General features: G+C 42.2%; 4 protein-coding genes across 12 annotated transcripts; all 4 read right to left on the minus strand.

The window, feature by feature from the left end:
- Nucleotides 1-55: 55 nt before the first annotated feature.
- LOC124017881 (zinc finger protein 135-like) lies at nt 56-4,989 on the minus strand. Of its 2 annotated transcripts, none has more exons than XM_046333137.1 (4): nt 4,666-4,989; nt 3,578-3,747; nt 3,158-3,230; nt 56-3,025 (listed from the first exon to the last, which is right to left on the minus strand). In XM_046333137.1, the coding sequence occupies exons 1-4, from the start codon at nt 4,886-4,888 to the stop codon at nt 2,082-2,084; spliced, it is 1,410 nt and encodes a 469-aa protein (XP_046189093.1). In that variant the 5' UTR covers nt 4,889-4,989; the 3' UTR covers nt 56-2,081. The 2 variants fall into 2 exon arrangements, with proteins under 2 accessions (XP_046189093.1, XP_046189094.1); XM_046333138.1 differs by lacking the exon at nt 4,666-4,989 and adding an exon at nt 4,012-4,233.
- A 99-nt stretch (nt 4,990-5,088) lies between these two features.
- On the minus strand, nt 5,089-10,848 carry LOC124017861 (zinc finger protein 221-like). 2 transcript variants are annotated; one of them, XM_046333097.1, is made up of 4 exons: nt 10,527-10,848; nt 10,004-10,161; nt 7,991-8,078; nt 5,089-7,876 (listed from the first exon to the last, which is right to left on the minus strand). In XM_046333097.1, exons 1-4 carry the CDS (start codon nt 10,750-10,752, stop codon nt 6,087-6,089), a joined length of 2,262 nt encoding a protein of 753 aa, XP_046189053.1. In that variant the 5' UTR covers nt 10,753-10,848; the 3' UTR covers nt 5,089-6,086. The 2 variants fall into 2 exon arrangements, with proteins under 2 accessions (XP_046189053.1, XP_046189055.1); XM_046333099.1 differs by having other exon boundaries at nt 7,991-8,063; nt 10,527-10,847.
- Nucleotides 10,849-12,462: 1,614 nt separating this feature from the next.
- On the minus strand, nt 12,463-20,442 carry LOC124017859. Of its 4 annotated transcripts, none has more exons than XM_046333094.1 (14): nt 20,126-20,442; nt 19,523-19,686; nt 19,320-19,383; nt 17,728-18,203; nt 17,502-17,638; nt 16,878-16,968; nt 16,586-16,763; nt 16,266-16,405; nt 15,948-16,084; nt 15,098-15,191; nt 14,654-14,989; nt 14,386-14,554; nt 14,133-14,257; nt 12,463-13,394 (listed from the first exon to the last, which is right to left on the minus strand). In XM_046333094.1, exons 1-14 carry the CDS (start codon nt 20,319-20,321, stop codon nt 13,014-13,016), a joined length of 2,688 nt encoding a protein of 895 aa, XP_046189050.1. In that variant the 5' UTR covers nt 20,322-20,442; the 3' UTR covers nt 12,463-13,013. The 4 variants fall into 4 exon arrangements, with proteins under 4 accessions (XP_046189050.1, XP_046189052.1, XP_046189051.1 ...); XM_046333096.1 differs by having other exon boundaries at nt 16,688-16,763; nt 16,878-16,971; XM_046333095.1 differs by having other exon boundaries at nt 16,601-16,763; nt 16,878-16,971.
- Nucleotides 20,443-20,559: 117 nt separating this feature from the next.
- Nucleotides 20,560-24,682, minus strand: LOC124017889. 4 transcript variants are annotated; one of them, XM_046333146.1, is made up of 4 exons: nt 24,637-24,682; nt 22,563-22,762; nt 21,869-21,987; nt 20,560-21,778 (listed from the first exon to the last, which is right to left on the minus strand). In XM_046333146.1, exons 2-4 carry the CDS (start codon nt 22,739-22,741, stop codon nt 21,282-21,284), a joined length of 795 nt encoding a protein of 264 aa, XP_046189102.1. In that variant the 5' UTR covers nt 22,742-22,762; nt 24,637-24,682; the 3' UTR covers nt 20,560-21,281. The 4 variants fall into 4 exon arrangements, with proteins under 4 accessions (XP_046189102.1, XP_046189101.1, XP_046189103.1 ...); XM_046333145.1 differs by lacking the exon at nt 24,637-24,682 and adding an exon at nt 23,803-24,626; XM_046333147.1 differs by lacking the exon at nt 24,637-24,682 and adding an exon at nt 23,803-24,626 and having other exon boundaries at nt 20,561-21,778; nt 21,869-21,942.
- Nucleotides 24,683-24,729: the final 47 nt, after the last annotated feature.

Raw genomic sequence — 24,729 nt, forward strand, 5'->3', positions numbered from 1 at the left:
CTTAATTTCTCCAACTTTGAATATTTGTGTTATACATGCAAAATAAACTTAAACGACAGGTTGAAAAAACTTTATTCCTCTTAGAAAGCAACATATTGGGTTGACAAACCTTTAAAAAAAAATACCGTTACTGAAACCCCTGATGAGTCAAGAAAAATCTAATTTCCTTCCTTTTGATCAACTGTTCTTCCACAACCCTTGCTGTCCAGATTTGAAAAAAGAAGTTTATATACATGAAAAGGGAAAATCCAATGTTGCTAAAGCAATACAATATTCAAAACAACATAGAATTGCAGGTAACACAATACACCCTAAAATCAATTGAGAACCGGTGTTATACAGGTGGTTGGTGGCACCTTAATTGTGGAGGATGGGCTTGTGGTAATGGCTGGAGTGGAATAGTAGCAAATTACATTCTATTATGAGCCGTCCTCCCCTCAGACTCCCCTGGATGGTTTGTCGGGACTTATGGTTTGTTTGCAAAGCTGATGGTTGTGGCTAGATGGATAAGCTAAACCTAACTCCCTTTTCCTAACCTTAACCTCATTCTCCTAACGTGCTACATTAGTCTTTCTAACCTGCTAATTAATTAGATCCTCCATTACAGCAACACTGGCAGCTTCAGAGCAAAGTGAAATCACATAAGGCACAGAGTTATTGAATTGGTGCAATTTCACACAAAATGGCGGGTGCCTGATTACAGGCTATGTGCATTTATGGCAGATTGAGACATGACATGTAAAATATATAATACTTCCCAAATGAAAATGTGTAACTGTTACGAGGTTTATATCTTGTAAAACAGGGGGATTTGTTTTGAATTTCATGCTCGTTTTATTATTTAAGTGGAACATGAATTGCATCATTCAAGTCACAAGTGTGTTCTAAATTGATGGGTTTATCGATCCCTTTGCCTGGCTACCCAAACGCCACGCCAACAAAAAAGTGTATTCTCTAATGAGTTTGGATTTGAGGCCTTGCAGATTATTTCTAGAACGCAAACAACTGTTCTGATTGGTCCAAGAAACCAATTGGTGAGAATCTCCCCTTTCCACCATGGAGTCATATTAGTTTGTAGCCAAAATAGTTTGGACGGGGTGGGGTCAGAGTAAATGTAGACCACCATCATGTTCGGTAGGGTCTCATCTTTCTCCAGGCCAAACCTTTTGTACGCTACAGCCGTTTTCCTGATAAACCAATTTTCGGGATGTCTCATGGTCTGACCTACACTGCTGTAGCTCGGCCACCTTCCAATGCAGATGTGGAAGGTCGCCGGATGCGGTGTATTGAGACAGTCCATGGGGGGAAAAATCTGGACTGACCAATGTAGAGATTTTCAAATACATGCAACTTAAAAGTTTAATATCAAGACATTTATATTTGAAATCTTTTTGGACATCAGAACATCTTGAGGGAATCCTATTGGAGTCAAAAAAGGATATTCATATGATAGGTAAGCTATTCAAAACTTTGCAGAGAGCCTATCCAACTGACAAACCCTTTAGAAAAAATATTAACTATTGGAACCAAGAACTGAGTGCCACAGTATGTCATAATACCCAGCCATCAAACAGAAATGAATCCAATCATTTTTTCCACCATTCATTTTTCCCATTGGGGATTTTAGAAACACTTAAAATATGGGCTGTGTTTTGTGTAGGCTTACCCTGTGACGTTTTGATAGGTGTAAATCTCTCTAGGACAAGGTGGTGTATCAATATATTCACCCCCACCCCTAAATGAAATGCTAATTAGTTGCTAATGTGTATCATAAACTACAAATACCATGATGATCTGGAATGCCGAATCAAGGCAAGGGTAAGAATCTCTAGAATATCTATCTAATGTTAGCTAAATGTAGTAATGAATAATATTTAAATTGACAATCCATACCTTCTGGGAATGCTATAAAATCCAAAGGTTACAGGCAGAGTTAGAAAGTGTGCTGTCAGAAGTATTACAATGTAAATAAATGTTGAACAACGGAGAGAGACAAAATGGTGGAGTTTGAGGCAGGGGCTGAGGGGGGTGTGAGCAGTTAGGTCTGGGCATGGTCATTATTTTTTTTAAACCATACAAAACTATGTATCATCACTGGGAGGTGGCTGGTCCACCATTAGAGGGTGTTTTTCGAGCTGGTGTCTTTTGAGAAGGTACTGTCTTTCAAAGTCCTCATTGCACTCGGAGCATCTGAAGGGCCGGTCTACCTTGTAAACAATGCACTCGTGCGTATCGCGACCCTGGCGTTCTTTGAACGTCTTGCCACATCCTGAGCACCAGTAGTCTTCTCCAATGTGTTTACGTTCATGGGTGTCCCGCGATTTAGGATATACAAACATCATTCCACACACACAGCAACTGCAGGGTTTTTCGCTTTTCTCCTCAACTCTATTTTCTGGGTTGACAGTCTGCTCCACCATTAGAGGGTGTTTTTCCAGCTGGTGTCTTTTGAGATGGTACTGCCTTTGAAAGGCTTCACTGCACTCGGAACAGCTGAAGGGACGTTCTCCTTTGTTAGCAATGCACTCGTGCGCGTCACGATCCCCGCGCTCCCTGAACATCTCACCACAGTTGGTGCACCAACAGTTTTTTCCAGCGTGACCACGCTCATGCCTGTCGCGAGATGTGGCCTGCCGGAAGGTTTTTTCGCACACAGAGCAACTGTAGGTTTTCACTGTGTGTTTGAATCGCTGGTGTCTGTTTAAGTAATTCTGAAACATGAATTTCTCACCACAGATATCGCAGCTAAAGGGCAGTCCTGTGTGTGTTATCATGTGACTTGTCATTCTGCGTTTTTTTCTCTCGGTCCTTCCACATATTTCACAGCTGTACCTTTTATTACATTTCTTCTTCGTGGGTGCCGGAGCATCCTCAGCTGACACCAGCAACGGAATCTGTTCTCTCTTGAAGTCATCGAGTCCAAGTTCTCTGGATCCCCCAGAGGCTTGACTTCTCTCTTCCTCATCACTTTGTCCTGTGATATTCTGGCTGGCCTTGTGAGTGTCTGGAATATCCTTGCCATAACCTGAAAAGGAAGTCACCAACAATACATTTCACAGGGATATTTCTCAGTGACAAATACAGAAGCTAAGAATAACTCATGCTGCAGAGTTGTGATTTTTGTATTAAACATATTAAAATAATAGCTTCAATTGACCTTGAGACTCCATGTCGTCATCATCCATTTCCTCCTGTTTTATGACAGGTGGTGCAGGCCATGTCTCCACCCCCTTCCAAAAGACAAGCAATGCTGTTATTAAACTGATCATACAGCAACAATTACACCAACACTTGCATTTTTAAAAATTACAAAAACAGGGGGAATGACACAAATTATGGAATATATTTTACACAAATGTTTTCAGAAGGGCATTTATGTTTAAGGAGCCCTAAACATATTATCATCTGTAGCCTAGACAGTATAGAGCTTGCCTCATTCAAAGCCTTACTTGCAGTTACAGGCCTGCTACACAGGACTTGAAACTTTGCATGGTTTTCAATGACATCTGGCTGGGAGTAGTCAGTGCAGCTCTGAGACGTATCTTAAATCGACAGCCAAACCACAAGCTAAACTCACCATGTCTGTCATCTGACCAAAAGCCTGTGATGGCTGTTCTTCCTCTGGTACCAGTGACGGTGGACCTTCGTCTTCAACAGTAAGGTGACCTTCTAGCCAAAGACCATTGGCCTCTTGTTCATTGAGGATTTTCTCCACGACTGGGAAGTCTCTCAAAACTGTTGGGGAAGCTAACATACAAGTACAGATTTTCAAAAGAGATATCGAGGCTCAGATTTCCCAAACATAGTGGACACATACAATCATTACTCATGGCAGGATGGTGTAACTATGTTTTTCTGAGAACTAGGTTGCATTTGCTATAGCTACGTTTTACTAAAGAGGTGATAACATAGTAATCCGCCTCGCTACCGGCAACAGACTGTTACCAAGGTTAATCCATGGACATTTAGTCAGAAATAAATTTCTGTAAAAAAAAAAAAGCAATTCTTTACAAGCCAGAATTGTGAATACAATGCAATTTTGCATAGTCCTTTTAGCGGTGGAAAGTGGTAACCCGACTTTCTGTTGCACTAGTAGGTTCTGTTGCTTGTATTTTCTCCAGACGCATTTCACGTGATACAACAATATGTCAACATGGTCAACCAAAGCGCATCCCTTCTTAATCAACTGGGTGCGTTTGTGAAATTTACCAGGTAACTGCGTGGGACAATGTTTGGTCGGTGCTTCGGTTAAACTCGGCCATCGTTGACATATTATGCAAGTGGCGTGCGAATTGTGTTTGCATTGAAAATACGAACCAGAAAGACAAAAAAACAGACCAGCGTAGTGTCTCAGATTACCTCCAACATAAGGACAAAAATCTGCAGGCAACTTGTAAAATAAAGTTTATTCAACCATCTTGATTTGTGATGGGACTGTTAACAAAAAGTGAGCCTAACGACGCATGTTAGAGACGAGAGAAGAGTCTCCCGGAATCGTTGAGGCTCGTTAACGTTACTGTCCAGACTATTAGATATCCTCTTCGACCGGGAGATGTGCAACGTCAGTTACTGTAGGCTTCAAGTGAGTAAGTGACATGGCTGGCTAATTGTAGGCAAGCTTCCTACAGACACAGCCTATACGCATAACCAACGTAGCTAGCTCACCTGGTTTTTGAATTATCTCCATGCAGTTCGCTGGCTTCTCCTTCTCGATGTTATTTGCAATCGCCTGTAACTTTGTCGAACTTTGATTTTGTTCTTGCAACATTTCCACTCGAAGAGCAGCATACGTTTCTCCCATAAGTTGACAGATGTCTTGCACGGCTTTTTCTGTCAAAGCTTCCATAATGGAGGCAACACGAGAACCAAACGCGAGTTCAAAAGACATGGCTACAAAACTCACTAACCACGCTAAATTCGCAGTGTTAAGTTACTGTTGGAGTGTTTGAATTGCTGATAGACGTTTGGTTCCGGACAACTGACGAGGTTGCACCGGTGATATACCATAAACACTCGTTTATCTGCCTCCTCGATTTGACAAGCATATCCAGTATTTGTATTGTACATGCAAAATAAAACCAAACGATACAGGTTTTTACACATTTTTATTCCTCTCAATAAACAAGAACATATCGAGTTGACAAACCTTTAAAAAATAAATGCTGTTACTGAAACCACTGAGTCACAAATATTTCTCAATTCCATTTTGATTAACAACTCTAATACAACCCTTTCTGTCAAGACGTTTTTAGGCCATAGATTGTTGTAATGTTTGAGTCACTCAAATATCGTATTAACACACTGATTTGGCTAAATGTATAGAATAAGAAAAATGAGCTTTAAACCTGCAAAATTCTCCCAGCCATCAAGGGAAGTGTGAACAGAGAAATATACTTAGAAAATAGAAGTGGGGCACAGGATGTTCCACAATGTTGTAAGGGGGGCTGGGTTTGGGAACCCCTGACATAGCTGATGGTTGTGGCTAGACGGAGTAGACCTACAGCTCCATCTATTTGTTGACAACTGTGGCATTTTAGTTAAGCCTAACTCTAACCCTTTTCTTAACCTACTACGTTAATTATCCTAACCGGCTGCGTTGGTTCTCCTAACCTGCTATATAAACAAACCATAAGTCCAGACAAATCATCAGTATACCCAAGAGTGTGTCCCGAAGTAGACAGTTTATTGATCCCCTCGCCTCTCTTTGGAAGTCACCCTCGGGAGTTGACAGCAACACGTGACAACAGAGGGCCCTCCGAGTGAGTTGGTAGGGGTGAGGGGGTGGTTTGGGAATCACAGTCTATTCACGTTAAATGCTGCATATTTTGGTTCAATCGGAAATGTAATTTCAAACGTGAAGCACGCTGTAACAGTCCAGATCGAATCTAGGCCAAACATGAAGTTAGTTGTGCAGTAAAGGTCGGAGATGCGATATCCTGCCTGTGTGGAGTTGAATCCCAGTCCCATCACTGTTCTACACACTATTTCCAACGCTATCAGTCACCCCTTCATTCAAATCCATGTCTATCCTTTTTGTACTGAACAAAACAACTTAATTCAGTTGAAGCCATTTCACTTGTGTCAACTTAACCCGAGTTTGTTACTGGAACTTTTCCACCTAACGTACTCATATCAGCCTTAGGGTCATCGTCATTTGAAGGCTGTGCTCCCTGTACTACCGTCGCAGTATCATGACCGGGACGTGTCTGGTCCACCATTAGAGGGTGTTTTTCCAGCCGGTGTCTTTTGAGATGGTACTGCCTTTCAAAGTCCTCATTGCACTCTGAGCATCTGAAGGGTCGGTCTCGCTTGTAAACAGTGCACTTGTGCTCATCGCGATCCCCTCGCTCCTTGAACGTCTTGTCACATCCTGAGCACCAGAAGTCTTCTCCAATGTGTTTGCATTCATGGTTGTCACGCATTTGAGGTAATACAAACCTCATTCCACACGTAGAGCAACTGTATGGTTCTATTTTCTCCTCAACACTCTTGTGTTTTCCTTGATGTTTGGCTAAACAGGTGTGGCGCTTAAAATTCTCACCACAGACATCACAACTGAAGGGCTTCTTTGTGTGTATTAACATGTGTCTGCTAATGTTGCCTTTATTCATAATAATCATACCACATATGTCACAGGTGAAACGCGTGGATGCCTCTGTCTCAGAGCTCTCCGCTAACTCAAACAACTGACTCGGTTGGTCCTCAATGTCCTTGGACTCAGGTTCTGGGTCGACTGTCTGGTCCACTAATAGAGGTTGTTTTTCCAGCTGGTGTTGTTTGAGATGGTACTGCCTTTCAAAGTCCTCATTGCACTCGGAGCATCTGACGGGCTGGTCTCCTTTGTAAACAATGCACTCGTGCTCCTGACGCTCCTTGAACTTCTTGCCACAGTCTGAACAACAATAGTCTTCTCCAATATGTTTGCGCTCATGGTTGTTGCGCATTTTAGAATACACAAACATCATTCCGCACACAGAGCAACTGTAGGGTTTTTCTACTTTCTCCTCAACTTTTGCGTGTTTGCCCTGATGTCGGGTGAATTGGGCTTTGCGCTTAAAATTCTCACCACAGATATCGCAACTAAAGGGCTTCCTTGTGTGTGTTAACATGTGTCTGTTGATGTTGCCTTTATTCATAATAGTCATTCCACATATGTCACAGGTGAAATGTGTGGGTGCCTCAGAACTCTCAGACTCAAGCTGACTCTGTTGGTCCTCAATGTCCTTGGACTCAGGTTCTGGTTCAGGTTCGACAGTCTGCTCCACCATTTGAGAGTGTTTTTCCAGCTGGTGTTTTTTGAGATGGTACTGCCTTTCAAAGTCCTTGTTGCACTCGGAGCAGCTGAAGGGCCGGTCTCCCTTGTAAACAATACACTCATGTGTGTCGCGTTCCTGGCGCTCCTTGAATGTCTCACCACAGTCTGAGCACCAATAGTTTTTTCCAGTGTGACCACGCTCATGCGTGTCGCGAGATGTGACCTGCATGAACGTTTTTCCGCACACAGAGCAACTGTAGATGATCCCTGTGTAGTGATTGAAGCGCTTGTGTCTGGTCAATAATTTCTGACACTGGAATTTCTCGCCACAGATATCGCAGTTAAAGGGCAACCCTGTGTGCTTTCGCATGTGACTCGTCATTCTGGCTTTCTTGTTCTCAGTCTTTCCACATATTTCACAGGTGTACCTTTTATCATATTTCTTCTTTATGGGTGGAGCAGCATCCTCAGCTGACACCAGCAACGGACTTGGTTCCGTCTTGAAGTCGTCAAATCCAAGTTCTTTAGATCCCCCAGATGATTGACTTCTCTCTTGCTCGTCACTTTCTCCTGTGATATTCTGATTGGCCCAGTGGGTCACTGGAATCCACTTGTCGTACGCTGAAGAGGAAGTCAACAACAACACACAGTGACTATAATTGTTACAATTTAGTGTAGTTGAGCTAGTCTGTGCTTTTGTATTGAACATAGATTAGAGTAAAAGATGAAACTGACCTTGAGACTCCATGTCGTCGTCATCCATTTCTTCCTGTTTGATGACCGGTGGTGCAGGCCATGTCTCCACCCCCTTCCAAAAGACAGCCTTTAATTAAACTAGTAATCATAAATAAAATGATAACACTAACATCAGTCATTTTAATAATAAATAAATAAAAAAATCAATAGAAAAGATTACAGGGGGAATAACACCAAAATAATGGAATATGTTTAACACATCATGGAATGCACTGAGTGTACAAGACATTAAGAACACCTTCCTAATATTGAGTTGTACCCCCTTTCACCCTCAGAACAGCCTGATTTGTCGGGTAAGGGACTCTAGATTGTGTGGAAAGCGTTCCACGGGGATGCTGGCCCATGCTGACTTCAATGCTTCCAATGTGTCAAGTTGGCTGGATGTCCTTTGGGTGGTAGACCATTCTTGACACACACGGGAAACTGAAAAACCCAGCAGTTTTGCAGTTCTTGACACATACCGGTGCGCCCAGCACCTACTACCATACCCCGTTCAAAAGCACTTAAATCTTTTGTCTTGCCCATTCACCCTCTGAAAGACACACATACACAATCCATGTCTCAAGGCTTAAAATGACTTATTTAATCTGCATTCTCTCCTATATCTATATCTCGTGCCAAATCTGGTCCGTGGCACATTGGGTTGTCAAGTCATTTTGGCACACTTCCATACAGCCCGCGATGCGCTGCACTACGAGTCACAGCAAGCACTGCCAACGTGCTGCACGCCAAACGGCAGTGCTTTGCCACACACACAGCCCTCATCCCAGACCCACAAACCAGCCAGTGCCTTGTCATATCATCACTAATGGCACTGACTGAATCATCCACCAGACCTTACATTTAAAATGTCTTGTAAGCTAAATGTTCATGCCAAGTTTGGGTTCCAATGGGTCATTCATTGCAGCAGCCTACAGAAAATGTCATCCGAGTTGTCAAAATGTCAAAGGATTTGCACAGTTATAAATTACTAAAGGAAAATAGTTCATACAAGCAAGTAAGACTAAAAGTCAAGTAACTACGAATCCTACAGTATATAACATACCCCACCTTGCGCTGCAACACTGCCTGGCTGGGGGCTGTGCGCACAATGAAAGTAAGGCATACAAGTTGGTCTAATTTACTTTAAACTAAAGTCTGCTTAAGTGAGACATTGTTTCTTGGATATTTACATTTTTTCCACAAGGTAAGTTTTTTTTTTTTCAATGTTTGCATTTCAACTTCCTCGGGAAAAGACAGCTGCTACTAGTCAGACTCACTCACAGGCACAAACATGACTCATTTTAGCATTATCACGGTAACCTCCCACCCTTAAAGGGCAAGGTGAAAACATTTGTCTCATCTATGATATTTTGGTTAAAAGATTCAGGTCGTATGAAATTAAATGAAAACAATACACCACTTTACTTCTTACTAGTAATACATTTGTTTCTAACATTACAAAGCATGCTCATCCATTGTCTTGCTTTTTGTTGGTTTCATTGTAAAGAGAATATTTTGGCTGGTAAAAAAAATCCGAGTGGGTGGTAGATATTTAAATCTACCTTACAGTGGCTGGTGGACCAAAAAGTTCATTTTAGGCCCTGTTGACATCCCATCATGTTTAGGGAATGTATAAATATGCCCAGTTGCCCATTAGTTAGGCTACCACGGCTAGAAGAACTCTCAGGGACCTTGAAAGAGGGGTCTAAAAGGAGGGGGGTTAAAGTATGTCTCAGTCACCAGATCTAGACCCAATTGAACACTTACGCGTGATTCTGGAGCGGCACCCGAGACAGCATTTTCCACCACTATCAACAAATACATCAAATGATGTAATTTCTCATGGATAAATGTTGCATCCCTCCAGTAGAGTTCCAGACACTTGTAGAATCTATTCCAAGGCGCATTGGAGGTGTTCTGGTGGCCCAACACCCTATTAACATAATATTTTCACATTTATTTTGGCAGTTACCTGCCTCTACCTTTACAAAATCAGCAAACTCAACTCACCATGTCTGTTGTCTGACTAAGAGGCTGTGCTGGCTCTTCTCCTTCTGGCACCAGTGAGGGTGGACCATCGTCTTCCACAGTAGGATCACCTTCTAGCCAAAGACCATTGGCCTCTTGTTCATTGAGGATTTGCTCGACAACTGGGAAGTTTCTCAAACCTGGCGGGGAAACGAACACAAATAAAGCTTGAGATTCTGAAAATGTTGGTTATACGAGACAAACTTCAAAAACATGTAGTGGAAATATGCAATCACCAACCATGATGGTAGATATTTATCGGATAAATATATTGTATTTGTAAAGCACCTTCACTAAAACTAAAGAAATTACATTAGGAGCACAGCAATAGGCCTACTGTAGCGCTGAAGGATCAGGCGACGTCATGAATAATAGCGCTCTCGGACTTTCATAAATAGGCGACTGCTAGCTAACTAGGCGACATAGCTAGCTATTGTATATCTATCCCCACTTCCTATAGACAATTAGTATATAGGTATAATTATCGTTAGATATTTAATCTCACTGAGTTTATGAATGCGCTCCATGCAGTTCGCTGGATTCTCCACCCCTGTCCCATTCTCCATCGCCTGCAATTTTGTCCTCGAACTTTGATTTTGTTCATGCACCATTTCCACTCGAAGAGCAGCATAGGTTTCTCCCATAAGTTGACAGATGTCTTGCAAGGCTGTTGCTGTCAAAGTTTCCATAATGGAGGCAACACGACTACGAAAGGCGAGTTCGAAAGACATGGCTACAGGAGTTTACAGGAGTGAACTAGGAAATTAACTACTTGCGGAACAATTGAGTTGGTGTTAGCAGTTTCGTTCCGGACAGCTGACGAGGTGGCGCTGGTGACGTACCGTAAGTACTCGTTTATGTGCGGTGGTCACTAGTTACCACCGCCACAAAGTCATAATTGGTTATATCGTAAAGAATTTTAAAAACGAAATTTGCTTTTTGGACTTTATTAAGGTTAGCAGTGTAGTTAATATTAGGATTAAAATACAATTTTAGAATAAATTGTAGAAACAGGCGGGATGTATGACTTTGCAGCTGTGGTAACTAGTGACGACCTTCATCGGCCTCCATTTTCCCGCAATATTTGTGTTGTATACAAAATAAGAAAAAAAACGGATTTACATCAGAAGAATCTCAATTCCATAATTTATAATGAAAAATATAAACGGAGCATGTAGTGTTTCATGAGCTGAAAAAGACTCCAGAAATTGTCCAGCTTTTCCAAAGAGCTTATTCCTCTAAAACTGTGCACACATTTGTTTTACATTCCTGTTTGTGAGCATTTCTCCTTTGTCAAGATAATCCATCCACTTGACAGGTGTGGTATATCAAAAAAGTAGATTAAACAGCGTGGTTATTACACAGGTGCATCTTGTGCTGAGGAAAATAAAAGGCCACTCTAAAATGTTTTGTTCCAACACAATGCCCCAGATGTCTCAAGTTGAGGGAGTGTGCAATTGGCAGGCAGACTGTAGGAATGTCCACCAGAGCTGTTGTCAGATAATTTAATGTTCATTTCTCTACCATAAGCTGCCTTCCATGTTATTTGAGAGAACTTGGCAGTACATCCAACAAGCCTCACAACCGCAGACCATGTGTAAGCACACCAGCCCAGGACCTCCACATCTAGTTTCTTCACCAGCGGGATTGTCTGTGACCAGTCACCTGGACAGCTGATGAAACTGTGGGTTTGCACAACTGAAGAGTTTCTGCACAAACTGTCAGAGACCGTCTCAGGGAAGCTCATCATCCTCACCAGGGTCTTGACCTGACTGCAATTCTGCGAGGAAACCGACTTCAGTGGGCAAATGCTCAACTTTGATGGCCACTAACTAGCAGGCTGTAGATATGTGCTCTTCACAGATGAATCCCGGTTTCAACTGAACCAGGCAGATAGCGTGTATTGCGTCATGTGGTTCGTTGATAAGTGGCGGTGAGGGTTATGTTATGGGCAGGTGTAAACTACAGACAACACACACAATTGCATTTTATCGATAGCAATTTGAATGCGGAGATATCCTGAGGCCCATTGTCATGCCATCATCTCATGTTTCAGCATAATGCACAGCCCCATGTTGCAAGGATCTAAACACAATTCCATACATGTCACCCATTGAGCATGTTTGGGATGCTCTGGATCGAAGTGTAAGACAGCATGCCCCAATTCCCACCAACTTCACACAGCCATTGAAGGGGAGTGGGACAACATTCTACAGCTGGATCAACACTATGCAAAGGAGATATCTCGCTGCATTAGGCAAATGGTGGTCACACCAGATACTGACTGGTCTTCTGATCCATGCCCCTACCTTTGTTTTTACATATAGTGAAATGTACTAAATGTATGCATATCTGTATTTCCAGTTATGTGACATCCATAGATTAGGGCCTAATGAATTTATTTCAATTGACTGATTTATTATCATCTACAACACTTGCTGTCCAGATTGAATGACGTTTTATTGACAAACCATGATGAAACTTGTCAAAAAAGCAATGCACAACTGCTGTAGTGTATTTTACAAAATAAAACAAGTAAACACATCTCAATTCTCAGATCTATGTAAGTGGTATGGTGCCATTTGTTATTGTTAGGTGAGGGAGCCAACCCCCAAAAAGTTAATTACATAATTTTACAATCAAAGTTTGTACTGACAGATGTAACCTAATGAATATTATAATACAATATGCACAAAATGCATTCTCCAACTGCAACATCTGCCCTATGCTCACATTCTCTCACTAAAATGTAATATACCGAACTTTGTGTTTGAGGGTATCTAATTTACAAATAGGCCATCAGTGTCATTGGTGAACGATAATTATTTGAGTTTTACTGGTGAAATGTCCAAACTGCATCTGCATGACAATCATTTGATCTCAATCAGCTTCATGGGGATACACACTTAGATCTTCTTGAGTTACTGTTTCAGGAGCGAAATAGAGCAGATGGTGATACTGCTCTATTCTATTCAACTACTAACTTATATTCTCAAATTGCAAAAAGGGTGGGAGCGCCGCTCCCTTGTGCTCCGGCGGCACCACTCCCCTGGTCTTTGTTAAGCAGCCTTACTCTAATCTCCTTGACTCTTGAGGACTCCTTTGCCTTCCCCACGTCGATACCGTACACGGTGGTCTGGATGAATGTGTAGAAGTTACACAACGCTTCATGGTAGGACACACTGAAGACATAGTGTGCCTTAAAGAGCTCGTCAAAAGCTGCCACTGATGTTTGGCCCTTGCATGGGATGGCCTTCTGGTCGACGACAATGTAAAACTTCTGAAGGCTGTTCTTCCTTTCACCGACACAGAGGAGGAAGGGCTGCTGCTCATATCCAACTGTCTCAAGGAAGGTCACCATACTTGTCCCTACCTGAGGAAAAGAGTACAAGACAACAGTAAATAACGTGTTCCACAATCCCGAGGGCAGACCACATGACCACTAGGCAGGTAGCCTGGCACAGTGGTTCCCAACTCCAGTACCTTCAACAGTACACATTTTATTGTAGCACTGGACAAGCACACCTGAAACATGTCAACTTATCATCAAGCCGTTAAGTTGAATCAAGTGAGTTTGTCAGGGGATGCAACGTGTGCTGTTGAGGGTACTTGAGTTGGGAAACGCTGGCCTAGCGGTTAGAGGTGAGTAAGCAGGCAGAGGGTTGCCGGTTCCATTCTAGATGCCATTGCCTTCTGTTGTGCCCACGGGTACTTTACTTCCCACAACAGCAGCTCCCCAGGCACCCAGCGTGGCAGCCCCCCCGCACCTCTCCAAAACCTGAATATGCATGTGTCTTTCAGCGGGGTTGGGTTAAAAGCGAAAGTCAAATTTCGGTTGGACCTTTATATGCAATTGATCAATAAAGTGATCATAATCTTAATATAAGCAACCTAGCGATGAGGGTTTAGTTTAACTATATTTTCACTCATATGCGCTCAGAGTTTCATAAAATGGATGGTTATCCTATTTACATTAGATATAATTGACTTTGGCTACACCTCTGGAGAACATTATGTGAAACTGTCATAAAGCTCCTGTTAACCCCAGGGGAGGGGTTAACAGGAGCTCTGTATTGTTAACAAGTACTGTCCTAAAGAAAGGTGCACAAACCTTCATAAATCTAACCAGATGGTCAGCAGCTTGAGAGGTACGGATCTTTGCAGTCTTCGGGCCCTTTGAGGTCGGGGGTAAGAGATGCAGAAGCAACAAAATGGCTGCCAAGTCACTCTCCCATCCTAATTTTTCAGTGGAAAACAAGAAATGCTCAGTAAAAGCTCACATGCCAGTTTCACTCAGACATTGTATGGTCAAGTTAGAAAAGTCATTGGAAATACCAAAGAACATATGAGTTCTGCACTAGTACCATAATCATTGGATTCCTGCTGAGCAGATGAGAGGAGGTCTTCCACAGGTTCGCTGAAGGGAAGGGTTTTGCAATCTGCGATGACCCTGGGTTTGAAATATGTTGGCCACTTCGCCATAAATGTCCCAGACACCACCTCTCCGAAAAGTCTGGTGAAATCTTGGTTGATCTGAAGTACATTCAACAACAAAAACATTCAAAATGAATTCTCTTTCCACTTTCTTTTAAAATCACCAAAACATTATGAATTCTATTCATACAGTCTTACCAAGCCTGTAGTGTCAAGGAATCTGGGGAAGACATCTAGGACAGTTGAAGACTTCCCCGGATCATGAACCACCTGCTGTCTGTATTGGAACGTTGCCATCATCTTCTCTCGAACCAGTGACTCATTAGTTGTTGTATGCTGAAGCACAGATATCGCCTCTTTGCATTCATCCCCCGAAAGTTGCTCAACAGCTGAAGGGCAACTTCGCTGAGCCTTTGGACCATTTTGATAGGTGGGCTTGGTTCTCTTCTTGGTCTTACATGACGTGTTGCGCCCCACTGTCTTTATTCTCCAGGCCAGGTAACCAGACCCACTAGCTGCATCATAATATTTTTCCTGTCAATCAATAAGAAAAGTTTTTTTTAAAGATGAACACCGTTTTAATGTCCTGGCACCTTTGGCCTGGTATCCCGAGAGAGAATTCAGATCTACATTTATACTTACATAGCCATGCTCTGAATCTGGATCATTCAAGTAGGGGAATAAAGTCACAATCCCCAGGGCGTAGTTGGTGCGGACACTTGATGGGGGGATCCTCCTTCAAGGAAGATTACAAAAAATATGTAAATAAAATGTTTTAAATAAAATACTGTTTTAGGTTTTAATGTGTATTGTATGCATCCACCCATCAGTACATAGGAAGTTCCATCAGGAAATGAAGTTATTTGAAGTGACGTGCCTAGTTAAATAGGTTGAATAAAACATTTAAAAATGGACGTTTTGTCAGCCCCGCTACATGGTTTGATCTAAAGCTGTGGAAACCCACCAGTATGAACACACAGGTACTCGAAGTTTGACTAAAATCATGCAGTTAAACATAACAGCTTTTGTCATCACACATTACAATTTTTCTTTTTACTTTTACCCCCTTTTTCTCCCCAATTCTGTGGTATCCAATTGTTAGTGGTTACGGTCTTGTCTAATCGCTGCATCGAGGCGAAGGTCGAGAGCCTTGCGTCCTCCGAAAAACACAACCCAACCAAACCGCACTGCTTCTTAACACAGCGCGCATCCAACCCGGAAGCCAGCCACACCAATGTGTCGGAGGAAACACCGTGGTGACCTGGTCAGCGTGCACTGCGCCCGGCCCGCCACAGGAGCCGCTAGTGTGTGATGAGACAAGGATATCCCCGCCGGCCAAACCAGACGACGCTAGGCCAATGGGCCTCCTGGTCGCGGCCGGCTGCGACAGAGCCTGGGCTCGAACCCAGAGTCTCTGGTGGAATAGCGACCACTGCGCCACCCGGTAGGCCCCGTGATCACACATTTCTAACACATTGAATTATTCACGTACCCATGATTTTCCATCATGTCGGCCACAATAATGTTCACCATCAGTCTCCGTGTGCTATCCGTAAGACCTTTGGTTTTCCCATACTCCTGGAATACCTTTTCTCCACCTGGCTTTGAGTGAAGGATGGCACTGATCATCTAGAAAAACACATCAAAACAATGGACGCCTTGTGATCAGTCGAGCATCTTCAAGGTACTGGTAATGGACAAGAAGACAAGGGTATGTAAATAGGCGGAACAGAAACAGCTACACGTGTTTTAAAGTATTATCACTAACGCGCTAGTAGTGGAGCTAACAGCAGCATTTTACACAACTCACATCTCTTGCTGCATTTCTGTCTGTAGGTTCATCAGTCAGACGTCTTTTTCGTGCCTTGGATTTTTCCAGAGTTAAAGCTGATCCAGAGGAATCAGACCCAACTGAGCAGATCAAGACCTCAGACATGGACACTTGTTCATCTGAAAGAAAAACAACTCCCTACCATTACTACTATTTGCTAAAGAGCTCTAACTACAATCTGTTGGACATTACAAAAACAACCCAACAATGATTTACCAAATGTCTCGATCAACTGATAACAGATGAGCGAAATTAGCAAATAATTGGGATAATATTGTGCAGGAGTAACTTAGCTGTGCCTTTGCATTCATCACCTAACAGTTCCTCAACAACTGAAGGGGAACTGTGTTGAGCCTTTGGACCATTTTGATAGGTGGACTTGGTTCTCCTCTTGGTCTTACATGATTTGTTGCGCCCCACTGTCTTTATTCTCCAGGTCAGATAACCAGACCCACTAGCTGCGTCGTAATATTGTTCCTGTCAATCAAAAAAGGAAACAGTTCAAAATTATCAACACCATTTCATTTAACATCCTGGAACTGTAGGCATGGTATCCGCTGAGAGAGAATTCAGTCCTCCGTTCATACTTACATAGCCATGCTCTGAATCTGGATCATTCAAGAACGGGAATAAAGTCACAATCCCCAGGGCGTAGTTGGTGCGGACACTTGATGGGGGGATCCTACTTTGAGGAAAATAAAATAAAACAGTAACAATTCTAGTAAAAGCGATAATCAGTGATTCATTTCTCAGCAAAACTGAAGCCCCACCACATGTTGTGATCTAAAGCGGAGGGATGTCTCTAGGGAAACCCCTCGGTATCAACAGACAGGCTTGTACTCTAAATACAGGGAATGCATGCATGGCTGGTGTTTCAGACCTAAAATCACAATGCCACAGTAATGGAGCTTGTGTCAAAGGGCACCCTAAAATAAAAGCTTTTAAGATGTTTTCATACCTCAAAAGTACACTACTGTCGAGCCATGTTTCCATTCTGAACCATTGGTTTGTAGATATAGTAACTATACCTCAAAATGAACGGAAAGAATTGGCAACAAAAATCTATCAAGCAATGATGTGGACATACAGTATATTGACAGTAGTCTGCTTTTAAGGTCTGAAAACATCTAGCAGACTTTCATTTTGGGGTGTCTAATACCTTTAAGTTTGACAAATCATACACTTAAATATTATACCATTTGTCATCATACGTACCCATGATTTTCCATCATGTCGGCCACAATAATGTTCACCATCAGTCTCCGTGTGCTATCCGTAAGACCTTTGGTTTTCCCATACTCCTGGAACACCTTTTCTCCACCTGGCTTTGAGTGAAGGATGGCACTGATCATCTAGAAAAACACATCAAAACAATGGACGCCTTGTGATCAGTCATGCATCTTCAAGGTAGTGGTAATGGGCAACATTTTACACAACTCACATCTCTCGCTGCATTTCTGTCTGTGGGTTCATCAGTCAGACCTCTTTTCCTTGCCTTGGCTTCATCCAGAGTTATAGTTGAACTGATAGAGACATCAGAGTGCGTGAGCTCATGCGTGCTGAGGGATTTGATGTAGGTGAACCCTTTCCCACACACAGTGCAACTGTAGGTTTTCACGGTGTTGTGTTTGTGCCGCTGGTGCCTGGTCAAGCCGCTCTGACGCTGGAATTTCTCACCGCAGATATCGCAGCGGAAACGTGGCTTCCCAGTGTGTTCTAACATGCGTGCTTTATACTTTGTCTTTATGGGTGTCACAGCATCCTCAGCTGACACCAGCAACGGACTCTGTTCTCTCTTGAAGTCGTCGAGTCCAAGTTCTCTGGATCCCCCAGAGGCTTGACTTCTCTCTTCCTCATCACTTTCTCCAGTGATATTCTGGCTGGCCTTGGGAGTCTCTGGAACCCACTCGCCGTAACCTGGAAATGAAGTCACCAACAATGAATGTCACAGTTCCCTTTTAATGAGTCATTGTAAAGCTATTGTTTACTTTGTGATGGTCTTTACAAGTGCAAAATAAAATAAAGACCACGTTGATTAGCGTAAATCAAACAGTTTGTCTTGCCTTCATGTTTGTTAGAAAGCAGAGAGCATATCCAACTGACAATCTCTTAGAAAAAAAAAATATAAACTATTGGAACCAAGATTTGAAAAATAACTGATGCTGGCACAAGATGGAGGGAAAGATGGAGAATAACTACCAAAATTACAGTAAACAAATGTACGCTTAATCCAGTATAATGTATATAATTGATTATACAAGAGACAAAATTCAGCACAACGGCAGAGTCATGTCTTAAGTGTAAAACTATTAATGACCCAATAATGCTTTCTGGGAATGCTATAATGCCCAGAAATTGTGGTTGGAGCTACAAAGTTGGCTGTCAGAAGTATTACAATGTAAATGTATTTTTAATCCATCGGTCTGCATATTTTAAGACATGACATATTGGGGTGTAGTGAGTTACCCAATGGGCTGGACGATTCTTTTATCATCACTCATCTTGACAAAAACATATACATAAACTTGGAAGTCAATCAATCCACTGACATTGACACAATGGAAAAATGTCATGATTTATTATTGAATTATTAAGGGCGACCAAGAAAAATGAATCGGTTCAATTTAAGGCCAAGTGGCAAACAATAATGCAGGCAGTAGGGATGGGGTGTGAGCAGGCAGTAGGGATGGGGTGTGGCCAGGCACGAGGGATGGGGGTGTGGCCAGGCACGAGGGATGGGGGTGTGGCCAGGCACGAGGGATGGGGGTGTGGCCAGGCACGAGGGATGGGGGTGTGGCCAGGCACGAGGGATGGGGTGTGAGCATGCTGGTCTGGGCAGACGAAATGTAGTGTGTTTGTGTGTCTAAGTTGTTGTTCATATATATACACACACACATTTGTTTTTGTAATGGATTGTTTTTTAAATGTACATTACAAAAATGAATTACTTACATAATTATGACAAATACACAATGTAATACAAGAGAAATAAAATACTTTACATCCTGATTGAAAATAGTGGCTTCAACTAACCTTCCGATTCCAAATCATCATCAGCCATTTCCTCCTGTTTGATGAGCCATACTGGCCATGGTACCTTCCAAAAGACAATGTCATTATTAATGAATCACGTTCTAAACTACAGCCAGTTATGTTGGGGATGCAACAACAACACAAACATCTCGTGTGGTGGTCCTCACTTACAAAGTAGGTGGGACAAACCAAACTGAATTTACCTTGTCTGTAATCTGACCAGGGGGCTGTGATGGCTCTTGTCTCTCCGTCACTGGTGATGCTAGGCCTTCAAAAACAGCACCGTCTTCTAGCCAATGATAGTTGGCCTCTTGTTTATTCAGGATCTGCCCCACGATTGGAAAGTTTCCCAAACTTGGTGGGCTAACTAACATACAAATAATGAAAATAGACGCATTAATGATTTTATATATATATACAGACACCGCTATAGTGGTGGTTTAGCACTCTGGGGTTATTGCGTGTTATAAACTGGGTGGTTCAAGCCCTGAATAATTGATTTGCTGACAGCCATGGTATTTCAGACCGTACACTGAACATTTATATTTAGTGCTCTAATTACGTTGGAAACCAGTTTATAATAGTAATAAGGCACCTCGGGTGTTTGTGGTATATGGCCAATATACCACGGCTAAAGGCTGTGTCAAGGCACTCTGCGATGCGTTGTGTAGAAGAACAGCCCTTATCCGTGGTATATTGGCCATATACCACACCCCCTCGTACATTATTACCTAATTAAACCATGGATGTACACCAGACGCTAAAATGTGTGTTGTACATTAAATAGCTAACTGTTAACATCTCACCAGGTTTTGAAAAGTTCTTGCGGCAGTTCGCTGGCTTCTCCATCCTTGTCTCTTTTTTATTTTGTTCATGCAACATTTCCACTCGAAGAGCAGCATAGCTTTCTCCCATAAATTGACAGATTTCTTGCACGACTGTTGCTGTCAAAGCTTCCATAATGGAGGTGACGCGACAACGAAAAGCGAGTTCGTGCGACATTGTTACCAAGTAGACAACAACAATCAATCTAATCTGTTTCTATGTAAGAAGTGAACATCTTCTTTGTTATCAGATGGTGGCTTCACCTTTTCACACCTCTTCCGGAAGTTTTCTTTGGATTAATTCCGGACAGCTGATGAGGTTGGGCGGGCCGGTGAAATACCGTAAATACACGTTTAGATACGCCCTTGAGTCTAGCAGCTTCTTACATCTTTTGTTGAATTTATTTGATACTCAAAATAGTAATACATTTCCCAACAGCGTAAGTGGCGTTTTTTCTCTCTCCCACTAAACAAAAACAACAAGACAAACTGCCAGAACAAACTTTCAAACATTCTCATCCTCTTGATCTTATGAGCTGCTATGTACCTTTCTACAGCTATAACATTCTAAGCTAAATAACTTGATTATAACAGCCTAGATTTGAACCACCATTATTTGGTGTGAGTGAGTGGAGCATGATTCCCCAGCTTTTCAACATACTTTGTACAATAGTCAACTTTAACAAGTTATAGAGACTGCAAGAAATGTTCAAAATAACTAAATGTTTATAGTGGTATAAATTATATTCTATAAATTCTCCCCAATTGTTTGTTGTGCTTGTTTGCAAGACCAGAACTCAGGCCTTGGAAATGGAACTGGCAGCCAAGTCATAAACATAACCCAATAACACTGAAGGGTCAGATTAACAAATGCAATTTTCTCTATTTGTATGGTAAAAAAATATATACAACATTAATGTACAAGATTTGTTATAAAAAAATATATAATAGAACTCAGCCATCAATTAAGTAGTTGATGCATTAAGCCTATAGCCTGAAATCCAGAACCTGTTTTGCTAACATTCCACTCCTTGTACTCTTTTCCTTGGCCAAATTGTTTTGCTTCTCAATGACAAAAGGCAAAAGCACAAACAGATCTGGGATCAGGCTATAATGCCTATGTTTGCAAAGCAGGCATCTACCAGGAATCAGGGTGTTTTCTGTTCATGTGTGCTCGCATGTTCTTCATGGTCACCGGACGCCCACATATGGTGCAGGTGGCGGTCAGTCTCCGTCTCCGCCTGGTCCCTTCAGCGTGTTTCATGGTGCCGTGTTGTTGTGCCACAGACACAGGATCTGATTGTGCTCCCTCCAATGGAGTGGCTATCTCCGGGTGTTTCCTCAGCAGGTGCTGCTTCAAGTTCTTTCTCAGGAGCACAAAGCCACAGTGATCACACATAGTCGTCAGAGTCCTATAGGCTGGACTATGAGGCAGTTGGATATGGGTGGTGATTTGAATACGCTGGTTTACAGCAGGTGTGGGCAGTACAGCTGATGAAACAGGAGCGGAAGCCCCTTGACACAACAGCAGATGACTTGTCATGGCATCCCTCCTGATGATAGTTCTCTCACACTGGGGGCAGTGATAATGGCCATCTGTCCTACAGTCCAAATTGCATTTGCAAATCTTTTTATCTAGAAAAATGAGACGGAAATGAGTAAAGCACATCTTGACAAGAATGATAATACAATCTACCAGACTACATGGTTAAAACATCCGCATACCTTTGAAAGACACCGCATTTTTCAGGTGCACATCAACATGGCGCTGTAATCTTGAGCGTTTGGTTGGTTTAAAGCTGAGACAAAGTGGACAGTGGAACAATTTGCAGCAGGTTGTGCATCTTGTGAGTGATAGTAGAGAATTGACAGGAACAATAGAATGGTGCACCTGTTACAAATAACTTAATGTCAATAAAAAGATAATGAGATCGGCTAATTGTGGGGCTTAACAGAGTTCTATGGTGCCATATTTATTGGAGTATCAATTAAAGTGCATGCAGAAAGGATAGGATTATATTAAGGATTAGGGGTAAGGCGTATTAATATACAAAATACATACATCTGACATCACACACAAACAACCACGGACAATAACACATTACTGGCTTCAACGCAACACACTGTGGATAGCAAATATCATGGAATGTTCACATATATTCAATGTCCCAAACACATAAAAGCAACGCCGCCAGCCAACTCACGTTAGCCGGCCGGCCAGCCAACTCTTAGTACAAGTTAGCTATGAAATGTTAAATTATGCCTCTTATTTGTTTTAACATTAAGAAATTGCATTGTTTACCTTGGTATTGTCCGTACATGTCGTTGAAACGTATAATTTGCTACGAAATGAGAGTATAATTCATATAGTCTCATTTATGAATTAGGCCCCCAGTATATGATCACAAGCTCCACTGACCTCATCTTCCGTAAGCTTAACCAGAGAGGATGTGGTCTTTGGTTTAACAGGCTGTGATGGTCCTTGCGATGACATCGGTAACAGTGGAGTGTAATCATCATGACCTGTGAGATCATCATGGTCCATGGGATCATCTTCCATATCAGCACCGCTGGCCTCGTCTTCATCCTGCTGTTCATCAACAGGGGTCTTTCTCAAACCTGGTGGGGTAACATACCAGTTAAGATTTGGGTACTGTGAATCACAGTACCTTTAGTACCCCAGCTACGAAGGCCCATATTCCATAATATCTAACTTACTAGAAAAAAAGAGTTGCCCTAACATTGACTGCATAGTGTTACAGCTAATGATGATCTGTACTTAAAGGGATTTACATTGGATCCCATATTTATTGGGGACAACTGACTCCTTCATTCACCCCCAATGTGTAGTGTTTACCTGGGTGATCGCTTGCTCTCATTTACACAAGCCATATTGGAGTCAAAAGGGCTAGGTGATAGTTAACCCTAACCCAAGATTGAGTGTGGGCCAAGCAAACACCCATACAGGGTTATAGGTAGCTAGCTATCTTCTAGCTATGGTCCAGGGCAGAGCTAACCTCTAGATCAGTGGTCACCGACCTTTTCTGAGTCTAGATCACTGAGTCAAAATGCCAGCCGAGCTCTTGCGCTCAGATAAAATAAAAACATGACTAAGCCCATGTACGCAACATTAACCAATTAAAGACAGTTCAGTAGCAATGAGGTTTGTGCAGTAGGCTATAGGCCCAATACATTGCTGCATATCGTCTACGCTTGAATTGCCCTGCCAATGTTGTTCTTCTCAGACCATTTTGAAATTATATTTTAGTATCGCCAAGAGCAGGTTAGTTGAAAAATCTATGGCACCTTTTTTATGAGTTGAAATTTTCCAGATTGCCTGACTTGCGTGTCTTAAAAGTAAAGATGGACGGTCGTTTCTTATTTGAGCTGTTCTTACCATAATATGGACTTTGTGTTTTATCAAATAGGGTTATATTCTGTATACCACCCCTACCTTGTCACAACAGACCTGATTGGCTCAAACACATTTAAGAAGTAAAGGAATTCCACAAATTAACATTTAACAAAGCACGCCCCCCCCTTACATTAAAAAAACAGCATTGTAGGTCAAGGGCTTGTAATGTTAAGTAAGCATTTCGCGGTAAGGTCTACACGTTGTATTCGGCGCATGTGACAAATCATTTGATTTGTGATCTCACCTTCCATTTGTATACGATCAGGAGAACGGCATGGGTTAAATGCTTGCACAGTCTCCTTCTCCATCGTCAGGGGCTTCCTGTTCGGTTCATGGCTACACGTAGAGCAGCGTAGCTTTCTTCCATTATTAGACACACTGCTCGCACGGCTGCTGCTGTTAAAGTTTCCATAACGGACGCTACACGCGCACGAAAAACGATTTCGTTTAACATATTTTTTTATATTATTTGACTACAAGCACAAGCCAGCTAGCCTCTTCTCTGCATTGCTTCTACACCGGCATTGCTGTTTGGGGTTTTAGGCTGGGTTTCTATACAGCACTTTGAGATATCAGCTGATGTAAGAAGGGCTTTATAAATACATTTGATTTGATTCTCCTTCTTCGGGATTGGCCTATCGCATACAATTTAAATGTACATACACCGCTGCTGTACTAAAAATTGAGGCCAGTCATTTCCTACCAACATTCAATTCTCATTATTCCTGTTCCTAAAATAAATAAATCCACCAACTAACCCTACACCTACAGTATATACCCCTATTTCAATAAAATCCCCCATTACTTCTTCTGCAGTAAAATCTCGTACGCCAAGGTATTTCTCTGCAGCTGCCACCTACACTCATTAAAAACCCACTAACGTTACCATTCCACTACATGATCCTATCAGGTAGTACAGTACACCATGCAAACGGCCTGGGGGACGGGACACCACCTCCCAATATACCCTTTAACTCTTGTCAAATACCGTACTTCTATGCAGCTGTCACCACTTTATTTTTCTGTGATTGCTATGAAGCCAACCTTACTAGGCAGGCTAGCTAGCAAACAAACTTACCCGCGCAATACCCTTTTCCGGGGTTAAACAATCTACTTCCGGAGAGGGCGTAAACACTGAGATCACAGTTTACCGTCTGATGATAAAGCTTTA

Source organism: Oncorhynchus gorbuscha, unplaced genomic scaffold, assembly GCF_021184085.1.
Source record: "Oncorhynchus gorbuscha isolate QuinsamMale2020 ecotype Even-year unplaced genomic scaffold, OgorEven_v1.0 Un_scaffold_346, whole genome shotgun sequence".
In the NCBI taxonomy this organism is placed as follows: Eukaryota; Metazoa; Chordata; class Actinopteri; order Salmoniformes; family Salmonidae; genus Oncorhynchus; species Oncorhynchus gorbuscha.